The sequence below is a fragment of the Cyrtonyx montezumae genome, unplaced genomic scaffold (assembly GCF_038088225.1).
Source record: "Cyrtonyx montezumae isolate F1298 unplaced genomic scaffold, pur_monq_1.0 scaffold_10, whole genome shotgun sequence".
NCBI lineage: Eukaryota > Metazoa > Chordata > Aves > Galliformes > Odontophoridae > Cyrtonyx > Cyrtonyx montezumae.
The window spans coordinates 6,128,926-6,140,810 of NW_027071826.1; the positions used below are offsets into that span (position 1 = coordinate 6,128,926).

General features: G+C 45.0%; 1 protein-coding gene and 1 long non-coding RNA gene across 4 annotated transcripts in view; one reads left to right on the forward strand and one right to left on the reverse strand.

Annotated features, from left to right (window-relative positions):
* The window catches only part of PPP2R5E (protein phosphatase 2 regulatory subunit B'epsilon), a 67,669-nt gene extending 59,908 nt beyond the window's left edge, over positions 1-7,761 (reverse strand). For 2 of the 3 annotated variants that reach the window (XM_065748932.1, XM_065748916.1), the window contains exons 1-2: positions 7,656-7,761; positions 4,374-4,534 (exon numbers count right to left, since the gene is read on the reverse strand). In XM_065748932.1, the coding sequence (XP_065605004.1) occupies positions 4,374-4,530 (157 nt within the window). In that variant the 5' untranslated portion in view covers positions 4,531-4,534; positions 7,656-7,761. Of the gene's footprint in view, positions 1-4,373; positions 4,538-7,655 lie in introns of all 3 variants that reach the window. The other variant, XM_065748924.1, reaches the window with a different exon arrangement.
* Positions 7,762-8,340: 579 nt separating this feature from the next.
* Positions 8,341-11,498, forward strand: LOC136056619 (uncharacterized). Its single transcript, XR_010622961.1, has 3 exons — positions 8,341-8,428; positions 8,939-9,050; positions 10,489-11,498. It is a non-coding gene; the product is annotated as an uncharacterized LOC136056619 (long non-coding RNA).
* The last annotated feature ends 387 nt before the right edge of the window (positions 11,499-11,885 follow it).

Below are 11,885 nucleotides of genomic sequence, written 5' to 3' on the forward strand. Positions count from 1 at the left end.
CTTTAATGCCATGGAAACTATCTGATAAATGTATAAGAAGCTCAATAAATTTCATAATATTGAGGTAGCAAAGCAATTGGTATTGTTGACAGAGAATTTCTGTTCCAAGTGCCTATTTTAAGAAAGAAAAATTGCCTAAAATAAAAATTATAGTTTGAGTCAAGGCCTGTTTTCAACAAAAATAAACCTGGAAGTAACTACACTGCATGAGAATGCTGGAAAATGTGGGAGAATGACAGGAAACAATAGGCACCCCTTGAAATTATAAAAATCGGATACACCACTTTAATACTTAAGTCCTACTTTTATATGGTTTGCTTGACCTTATTATGCATTTTAATGTGAATAGAGGAATAAGGAGAATACTGTGAATCACATGCTAGCTTTCTGCTCAACTCTGTTCAACATTGATTTGTAAGCCATATGATCTTTTTACTCATCTGCATGCACATCTTCATCCTCTGGACACTCCCTTAACATGACAGACACTGGCAGAAAACAGGAATGGACTCTCTCTGTTTCTACAGGTAATAATGAAATTGCTCTGTTTTCATGTGCTAACTATTACAGCGTAGGACATGTTTTTTTTCCAACCAGTGTTGCATCCCTGCTGATCTTCCTCTAAAGACTTTTAAGTTAAAAAGAGTACCTACAGAAAATGAAAGTAAAATAACCTTTGGTAAGCACCACCCCTTTCCAACCATACACAACAGACACCACCACCTTCCGCTACAGAAGCTCTGAGGCGTGCCACAAACTTGGGTAAACTCTGTGTGGATGTGCCCAAGGCACAGAGGTGGATGTTGTCATTCGGAGATCAGGGCCCTCCACCAGGACTCTGCCACAAACCAGTTACCTCAGGGACCTGCCAGCCCTGCTGATACCAGGAGCCTCTGGAGAAGCAAAGGCAAGCCATAAAGCCTTGTAACACAGGGCAAGACACACCAGACAAGAACATGCAAGCACTTAAATGCATGTGAGATTTAAACCTTGTTATGATCATATACATTAAATATGCAGCCCAACTGTACCACAGCTTCAGTTTGCAATTCTTGAAACAAAGGAAGAAAGACTGCTTCTGAAACATTAGATTCAACATCAGACGTATTACAAAACAACTCCAAATTATGTTTAGTTAGAGTACAGTAAATAACAACAATTAAATTATCAGAAAAGTCTTGACCGTAGAAGAACAGAAAACACAAAAGTCTCAATTGCAAGAGTTCTTTTTTTGCTTGAGGCATTTGAGAGTCTTGACTCAGCCCAACAGGGCCTCAGAAGGCACCTGCATCTCATAAATACATTAAATGTTTGTTCACAAAGAGCTAAACAATACACACCCTTATGCTAATTAAAAAAAAATAAAACACACAGTAACAACTTAATTCCCCTGTGCTTTAAACAGAATAAGCACCGCTGAAAAGTCCAGCTCTTCTCACTACATTCCCTAAATGGCAAGTGATCATTCAGCCTTGTACATAACACTGAAACACATTCTGCCTCCTATTTCTTTTTCCTGAAACGTTATTATTACCAAATAAACAACAGCTCCGACTTATCTGTTCTTGCAATGCAGGCATGTATGTCCACAGAAAGGAACAGACTGCTTTAAAACACTACCAAAACAAGCCATTTTGCTATATATGACTCTGCCCCTGGGGAAAGGAACGAGAGCAGATAAGATGTGACAGATGCGTAGTCACGTCACTTAATACACGACTGGAAGGTGCTCAAATCATTATGGTGACAGGCACAGCATAAAAACTTGCAAAGAACGGACAAAGCATTTATCTAGTTTGCTGCATACTTTATTCCTGTAATGAAAGAAGATACAAAGTCCATACAAGTGATTCTCCGAGAGAAAAAAATAGCCTGCAACTATCAATATGAAATATAGTTCAAGGGGAACAGGAAAGAAGATGGGAACAGGAAAGCGGAGCACAGCATGTGTGATTTTGTCTGTAAAACCCCTCCATCACAAATATAAAATGTTTAAGGTCAAATTCAAGGTCTGTCCTCTAAAAAATTCCCATACTGAAATATTTTCAAACAGGTTTAACTGAACTTGAAACTTGCCCCAAACAAGAAGCATACTCAGCAAACACAGATCTCCAAGCTGATCTCATTATTCAGTCTTAAAAAAAAAAAAAAAAAAAGCTATTTTGCTGAAAAAGATTTCTGATTTTAAAGATTGAAATCAAAATAAAATTGGAAATCGTGGTTACTGAATAGGACTGTTAGAGGGTAAGGGCAAGCTCAGAAGTTTGAAGATCAGTACCTTCAGACAATCGTCCAGGAAAAGCATGAAAAATGCAGATGAAATATCCCTTCTGTCAGGTTAAATAATTCCAGTTGTTACAATAATCAAAGTAGACCAAGAATAATTTTAAATAGTAGTTTTTAACTGTTGGTGTCCCTTCAGCAGGGAGCAATACTACTGCTGTTTCAAATGTACATTAGGCCCAAATCCTAATTTGTACAGGGCCCTGTGCCTATGGGAATCCATATTCAGTCAAAGAGAGTAAACCAACTCACAAGATCAGATTCTTAATTTGAAGCTGGACCAGTGTAACTCATTATGACACTAACCATAAATATCTCAGTAACCCTCTCTGTGTTCCATGTGTTTTATCTTATTACAGCTTTATGTCTCAATCCACAGCTCTAGCTACAGTAGTCACAATAAGCACCTGCATACACCTATGCTTCTGCAAGATCACATCCTCACACAGAGCCAACACGTTTCTTATGCCTCTGCACATGCCCACCTACTGAACAGGACTATACAATACAACCAAATAATTTTAACACTCAAATACAAATCTAGACGTTTTTCAGCAATGTAGCCACTTAAGCCAAAGGACAAACTCTATTTACTGTAATGCAGTAAGCAGTAGTTTTAAGGGAAACGATCTGCATCTCAAAAATGACCAGCAAAACCAGACAAGTGGGATTTAAAATGACTTTAAATGAGCATCTGCTTCTTCATCGTACTTTCACAGAACAACTGGAAAAGTTCACAAAAGAAAGTTCACTACAAACCAGAACACCAAATCCACCAGCACCAGAAGACAGTCTGAGAAATGGAGAGCAGTGGAAGCACTCCAGGCCCACTCTGATCTTCCAGACTCCTTTACACTTCCAAATCAGCCCTTGCCAGATTAATACAGTGGGGTCAGATGAGATTAGATGGTCCTTGGGACCTCTCTTTTGAGCAAGTATGATTATTTGCACATTCTCACACACATTCCAAAGAAAGAAGTCTGAACTATTTTAATGACAACTCCAGCAGAACAAATCCTGCAATCCAAGTTTAATTTAATTTAAGAGATACATGTAAGCTGTGTGATTACTTTTTTTTTTTTTTTGCAACTTCTCTGTTCTTATGAAGAAGCAAGGTTATGAACCAAACCAAAGTGCAATTATACATTCATTGCATATTTCAGTACTGATTACCAAATTTGTCAAATGGGTAGAGGAAGAGATCTGGGAAATCTACATGCCCACAAAGCAAAAATGAACAGGCCTAATATTAAACCTATTCATCTTTCTATTTTCCAGAATAATCAGCACAAATTGTGCTTAGCTCCATTACTTATAACAGGAAAGAAGAATGACAATGAAAAAAATCACAACACTGAGTAAGAATTCAGTGAAAGGAAAGGCTTCTAGAAGGTGATCCCTTCTGCCACACCACACATAATTCTGCGAGAAGCTGCTGGCCCCTGGATTTGTACTGAAATTCAGCGCCAAACAGGATTTAGAGGAAGCATTTTAGAGAGATACCGTCAGCCTTTTAAGAGCTGTAAGCTGGATCATCGTTTCCTTTCCCAAATTAGAAGTTAAATTTTCCTGCAGAAACTCAACTGGAGTGAGGATACACAGGCTGTCCGAGCAGTAGCACCTTGCCTAACACCTGCATCTTTCCTCTTGAGATACTGCAGCGCGTGGCACCTTTCCATTCCAAATCCCAGCAGAAGCCAGGAGCTGCATGCAAGTTTCCCTTTGCTCACAAGGCAGCTGGGCCTCACCAGAACTATTGCTCAGTTTGTGTTATCTGCTGAGTATTCACAAACCAAAATACCCACACACACAGCCTGGGTGCCTTGAAAATTCAAGTCATTGTACAGGTTAGCATTTAAAACTTCCAGAAGTAATGCAAGCAATTACCACACCCTCGAGTCACAGATAAAATATTCTGTAGAGCTTAAATACATACATTTCTGGTATGAAACATTCCTCATTACTGGCAAAATTTCCATGCAATTTCTGGCAACAGAACACTTTCAGTTTAGAAGTCAACTGTAGAGTAAAACTGTTTACTTCTGGTTTTTCATTTTGTGTATTTAATTAAAAATCATTCTTGAGCTTACCTTTCAGCAGAGGCAGGGGAGTTAACTCAATAGGCTTGCCCTGAGACCTAAACTGGGAGGAGCTTTGTGACCTCTTCTGTCTGGCTTTTCTGACGGACTTCCGAGAAAATCCGTCTACTTTATCCACTGATGGAGGAGTAGTTGGTGCTGAGGACATATCCCTAATGAACAAAAGCAAGTATTACAAGTGCATTCCAAAACTGATGAAATACGTAAAGATTAACTGACATTTTCCAACCACCCTGCTCTGACTTCACCGCCCTCCTCCACACAACTTACCCACCAATATATAGCAGGTCTTATGGAATAAATTTAAGGAATACTGCAATTGTTCTTTTCTCTCCCTTGTTTTATCTGTCTCACATTTACCAAAAACCCTACAACAGGAAAAATTCTAACCAAGTAATGACATCATTGTGTCAACAGAACTTCATACACCTGTAAACTTGCCCCCAGCATAAGAAGCAGAGCTCTTGGGATAGGTCCAGAGGAGGCCACTAAAATGATCCCAGGGCTGGAGCACCTCTCCTATGGGGAAGGGTTGAGGGAACCGAGCTTGTTTAGCTTGGAGAAGAGATTTCATTGTGGCCTTCCAATACTTGAAGGGAGAGTATAAACAGGAGGGGGAAAGACTGTTTACATGGGTGGATAGCGATAGGACAATAGTGGAATGGTTTTAAACTAAGACAGGGGAGACCTAGGTTGGATGTTAGGAGAAAGTTCTTCATTCAGAGGGTGGTGATGCACTGGAACAGGTTGCCCAGAGAGGCTGTGGATGCCCCATCCCAGGAGGCACTCAAGGCAATGCTGGATGTGGCTCTGGGCAGCCTGCTGTAGTGGTTGGTGACCCTGCCCATGGCAGGGGGTTGAAATGAGACAATCTTTGAGGCTCTTTTCAACCCAGGCCATACTATGATTCTATGATATGATTTTATGAAAGAATTGAAGCCTTGGACTATCACGTGAGACAAAGTAACTTGAACTCATGCTGGAAGGCAGATTGCAAGCTAAACGACGGGTACTCAAGAAGGTATGAATATATTTTTCACTTCAGAGTCATCTAAGTGCACAGGACAGAATAAACAGGACAGAAGAAAATAAAGTTTATTTACTACACCTACATTCAAAACCTTACAGCAACATTAAAAAATACCATAAAAAGTGCTGCTATGCTTCACAATTTCTCTAAAGCTGACAAAATTTCACATACTGTTTCTTCACTCTCCATTTTAGACGTTCTGTTTTTGTACTGAGTCTCTTGACACACAAATGTTCTGGCATTTCAGCAGTAACAGCAGTGTGGTAGCCATAATAGTTCTAAGGGCACAAGCCAGACAAGGTTTGCAGAGAGGCAGAGAGCCAAAAGAGGTTTCTGCAAGCAGAAGTTTGTTTGTTTCCCAACTGTATCAGTCTGAAAAATAAGCATTGCCTCTTCTTATAAGGCATGGCCTGGTAATGCTGCTAATTCGATAGTACTGAGAAATACCAAAAGGAAGCTTTTGAAGAGTGAATTCCTCCAACCAGCTATTGTATTTAGCAGCCTGTCTCTCCTGTTAAAAAGACACACTGCATCTTGGTGCAATACATGAGTAATATGTCAGGAAAATAAGATAGGAGGAATTTTGGCCTACATAGTTCAAGCAGCTCTGCATACAGTTAACTTTACCAGCATGTGCACCTCTATTATTCACATTAGGAATACCATTATTAGGCAGAGCACTCTGCCAGTTTCAGTAGGGCCACACACTCGTGCAAAGTTAAGCATCGGCATAAGCACTTGCAGGATCAGGGTCTTAGAACATGTCCTTGGAAAGCATTACTCATCCTCAATGTCTGTTGACTTCAATTACCAAAGTGACTCGCAGGCTAAAAGAAGTTGATGCCACACAATTCAGAACACTTTCAAGTACTTATTTTATTAAAATATTTGGTTACTCATACGCTGCATAAATTATTAAAGCCACTGAAACAGACATTATTTGGATCTGTCTCTTACAAGAGAAGCTTTAGAAAGCACAATTTAAGGCAGCTGTAAACAAGTTCAGAAAGATAAGAACTGTTTAATGCAAAATTATATATATACGCGCACTGAATCTCTCAAAAATGGAAGTACAAACTCCACAGCTTCTCCAAGACAGCATGTGCAGCACCAGATGCTGAGCTGTGCAGCTGGCATTACCGTCACGAGAAAGCCTTACACCATCTTTTTCATTTTCCTGAGGTGCTCTCCACCACCAGCTCATGCTTTCCAAATATAATATACTATCGGCAACGCGATCCCATTCCTTGCACCGGGTTTGTTTGCCACCCAGGGGGAAAGAAATGCCCCCATCACCGGGGCATCCAGGCCCCAGCTGGGATTAATAAATAAAAAAGTCAGATAAACTGAAATAGAAGGGCCTGTGCTCCAGCACCCGCTTCTAAGGTTCCAAAGCTCCACCAAAAATATACACATAAGCACAAAGTTACCTGTTACATAAACCCAAATTATGGAAAATAGCAGCAGGAATACACAGTTAAAAGCCGGATCTGTTGGCCTTGTTTCATCTCATCAAAAAGATTCCTCTGCCCGTCACGTGCACGGCTGGAGTGTAACCATCCCTGCACTCTCTCTCAAGATGAAATCACCAAAATAATAACGCTAATAACAACGGGCAGCGACCGGAGCGGATCGCCGAGCCGCAGGATCACAGTGCCAGCGCCGAGCCTCGGCGACACTTCACTGTAAATTTAGTAACAGTTTCCCTCACCTGCGTTATAAATTATTAAAGCCTAATTCTAATTCCACAAGGCTGCATCCAGCCTGACAACCCCCGTGGTAAACACCGATCCCTTTTTGGCGTCCCTCCGAACGAACCTCTGCTCTCCTAAAGGCACTACTGGGGCGAAACACGCGATTCCAACGGCAGAAGGGGGAGGGGGGGGGAGGGGGAAAGAGGAAAAATAGGAATAAAAATAAACAGCGTGAGGTTATTTATTGCGTGGAGGAAAGCTGCGGTGTTTCTCCCAGCGAGGAGTCTTATTCTCGCAGGATGGAGCGCCGGGGGGAAGGCGAAGCCACGCACCTCAGATGAGGGGGGGGGGGGGGGAACGAGGGGACGTGAAAATAGCGACGGAGCGCAGCGGGAGGGCCCAGGGCCGCCGCGCCGCCATCCGCCGCCTCCCGCCCGCTGCCATCGGCTGTCATTTCCCGGCGGGAGCCCCGCAGCTGGAACATGTCCTCCCGCAGCTCCCCCCCACCCCCCGGGCCTCCTCCTCCTCCCAGCGCCGCGATGGAGTTACCTTGACCCTCCTGGTTGAGAAGCCGGAGACGGGGGGGAGGCGGCGGCGGCGGCCTGAGCCGGGCTCGGCGGAGCGCGGCCGATGCCTGGAGTGCGGTACGCGCCGGGCTCGGTCCCCGGCGCGGCGGCGCGGCAGCCTGTAGGCCTCGGCGGCGTTGGCGGCCTCCCCGGCGCAGGGCGGCGTTGGCGGCGGCTTCAGGAGCGGGCGGCTGCTCGGGCTGCGCTCAGTCCCATGCACTCGGCGCGGCCCCCTGCCTGCGGTGCCCGCTGCCTCACTCACATTCCCGGCGGAGCCGTGCGGAGGGGGCCCTGAGGAGGCGGCTGAAAGGGAGGGAAGGGGAAGGGGGGGGGGGGCAAAGGGGGGGAGAGCGGGGGGGAGCCGAGGCGAGGAGAGGGGGAGCGGCGGGCGCGGTGCGGGCGGTGCCGCGGAGGGAAGGAGGGAGGGAAGGCCTCTTCCGCCGGCGGGTGCCTCAGGTGAGCGGCGGGGTCCCGGTGGACGGCGGGGTCGCGCTCCGGGCTCGCTCCTATTGTCACTCTCAGCGGGCTCCGGCCATGGCACGCACACACACACACTCCCTCCTTCGCTCACTCACAACCGAGCGTGCTGCCACCGCCCCCCGCCCGCGGCCCCGCCCACCCGAGCGCCGCCGCGGGGACGCGCCGCCTCATTGGCGCCCGCCGCTGCCGCCGGGACAGCCGGGAAAGGGAGCGGAGCGCGGCTGGAGGAGGAGCGGCCTTCCGCGGGCCGGGCGGGAGCGGGGCGCGTCGGCTGAGGTGAAAGCCCGAAATCCGTGAGGCCAAGGCCCTGAGGTGAAAGCTGACGTTGCTGAGGTAGAACGCCGCGTTGGGCCCCGCGCGGGGCGGGCTGCGGGCGGACGGCCCCGCTGCGGTGTGCAGGGATGTGCCCGCAGGGATCTCCAGCCAGGCTGGCTCGCTCGCTCCCTTTCGCCTTTTCTGAAGTGTATTTATAGGGGAGCACCGCGAACCGCTGGGGTTTTTTTGTTTAAATTCGTTTACTTGCTGGCCTGATTTCTTTCAGAACACAGCGTGGCTGCTTGTGTTGAAGGGTGCTGTCCCCTGTGGCGTTTGTATTTCTGGTGGGGAAAAAAAATGAATCCTAAGGGCTGCAGGGCTGGGTTGGTATAGCCAAAGGCCCCTGATGCATGTGAAGGGCAGTGTGAGGGGGTTACATCCCCTGTTTGTTCAGGTCCTGAGTGCTGAAACCGTGGAAATGACCACTCCTGTGAGCAGTAACCACTCCTTGCCCACTCGTTTACTCTGCAGAGACGTGAGCAGCAGTGCTGGTGTAACAGAGGAGTTAGGACTCAGGCGGATGTAATTGAGAGTGATTGAAGCTGTTGGGAAAGCTCTTTCAGAATCACTGACTTTCAGCCAGGTGAGTTCTCTGGTCCAGTCCTCGCTGCAGCCCCAAGGAGAAGGAGGAACTCAATAAATAAAAGCTCTCTGCTACCGAGGTATAGCAGAACAGTTCTGCCTTGCATCTCTCACTGTGCCTCTTCTGTGTCTCCCCAAATAAGTTTTGTTATCTGCAGACCAAACCATTTATTTTCCATTTTCCCTTGTGAGCCCTCTGAATGTACATATTCCCCCCCCCCATTTTCTCTCATAACCATCCACATTTTACTGAAACCACAGCACCCAAGACTGGATGCAGCGCTACAATCAATTCCAACAGCATCTGCTATGTCACGCCCATCACAGACTGTATTCCAGTTTACACATGCCAATACAAAGACTTTGCAGACGGTGATCTATCTGCAGTATTGCTGACCTGTTTCACCCCATCATCCATTTCTCCTGACCTACCAGTTATTTCTCCTTTGAGTAGACAGTACTGCCACTCAAGAAATGATTTACTGCAACAGTCCTAATACTTTCCCTTCTCTTTTATTGCTGGATAGATGGACAGACAAGCAGTCAAGACATCTTTTAAAACAAAATTCCATGTGCTTTTAATTAATAGTAGTGTCATCTTTGTAAGCCAGCTGTACTCCTGGGTTAGAACTGTGCCATAGTTGCAGAATCATTACATACAATTGAAACTCTTAAGTTCACCTATACCAGCTTAGCTAAAATCATTTAAGTGCAAGCCACAGTCTGTAGAGAATAATTCAAGTCAGTTTGGTTTTTATACCAAGTTTTTGCAAAATTTTACCTAACTTCCCACTGCTGTGGTAAATGAGGAACCAACCCTGCAGGTGCACATATTTTGCTTTGTTATGTGCACTCAGTTCTGTTGCTTTTGTTTATCACTGCCCTCTACACTTGTTTGCTTCTGGACTGAACAGTGCATCAGGCAGCTCGTAAGGTTACTGATGGCAAGCTGTAAAAGGGAAGTTCTTGCGCAGGGTGATGGCTGGGCAGGCTTCTTAGGTGAAGTTGAGCATGTCATTTTAAATGGCTGTGCTTAGGTCTTCCCACTGTTAAATTAAATCTAAAACTGAAGTGTGTGATATGGATGGTTGTTAAAGCCTCTGCTGTAGAAGGGGTAAAACTCTGGACCTCTATCCCAGTTTGCAGTCCTGCCTGCAGGTTTTTACTTCTCATTCTGTCCCTGTGAAACAGCTGCAGAAGTAGTTCTGCACTGGGGTAAAGGATGCACTCAGTTTGGTTTCTCTGGAAAGTGCTTCATCTGGTTTTGTCCGTTCTGACCATTTAAAGCATTTTAAGCATGTGTTTTATATTAAGTGATACTTGTAACAATTAAAGAAAAATACAAGATTTTGGTGAATAAAGAAAGATCTTACCTTTTCTTTAGCACTAGGCCAGCAGCATTTACAGAGTTGCCTTCCCTTTTTTTTTTTTTTCCCCAGGTTGTTGTGTTTTTTTCTGCTTTGGTCAGGAACATCTCCATCTGTGAGGAGCTTTACGATCACGACATGAGATACAAATGTAACACTGCTGATATTTAGGAGGGGCAGTTACTTGGGAAGTGCACAGGTCTGAAAATAGTCATGCATGCAATACCTGCACTCCTTCCCAAAGCTCTACAAGAAACAAGGTTTTTAATCACTGTATCTCCACTGCTGACAGAGGCACAAGAAAAGCTTATTCTTTTAAAAGTTACAGTGCCTTACTGTTCTACAAAACAGATTCTTAAAACAGCACAGAAAGGAATTACCATGGCAGCTCCTCAACCAGTCCTTTTAGCACCCAAACAGTCAGAACAGCAGTCAGGAGTCCTCCAAAACAGATTTTGCACCAGTGACTCAGGTTTGTTCCCCTTCACGTTTTCTGTGACTCAGGTTCCACTATAGACCATCTGTTATGGCCACTCAGGCAGGAATACAGAGCTCAACGTCCATGCTGGTGTATCCTGTCTGTTCTTAACATAGGAGCTTACAAAACGGGACTGCCAAACAGATAACAGAGTGGAAGACCCACTCTGCTGAGCAATAAACATAAATGGATTTAACTGGAGCTTGTAAATGTTTCAGGGAACGCATCCAGTGTGTGTTTGTCTACAGTAAGGGTCATACAATGCTCCATAAAGATCTCCTGTAAGTCAAAAGGAGCATTATCAGTGGTACCATGGGATTAGTTCAGATATTCCCTGTACCAATACTAGTAAGCAAGAAAAGATGTGATCTCCCCAGAGAACTAATTATTCAGGCCAGCAGGAAGAAAGACCAAAAAGAGAAAATGTTCTGGAGGAAGCAGTGGTGCTGTTTGAAGAGGCACAGCAGCATATGAACAAGGCTTTCCTGATGCATCTTTTAACAAAAGGGAATGAGGTGGAATGCTGCATCAAAGTAACTGTTCTGCTCCATCAATTTCATTGAAACAGTATGATCTGACATTTTTTGTTCACTTTTGGATCAAATTTGTCAGGATCAAAACAATCAGTGCCAAATTTCAGTCATAAGAAGCTTGTGCTGCTTGCCTCCGTGTGCCTCCATGTCTCAGCTATTGTGATAACACTGTCCATGCCCTCAGGAACTGAATTCCCGATATGCATTTGGGATAAGGATTTTAGGGTCATAGACTCAACTGCCCAAATGAGAACTAATTCTTCTCTGTGTATAGACACGGAGGTATTTGAAGTCTGTTTCCGTAGTCAGTGTGGTAAGATTGGTGGGATCTCACTCGCCCCTGCAGCTGGCTAGCTGCCTCCTAGCACAACAAGCCTGGTTGCTCTCGCTTATTCCCCAGTTACCTTTTTTATCCTTTTTTTTTGTTGAATCCTTCCCCTCCCCCAGCTCCTTTACTT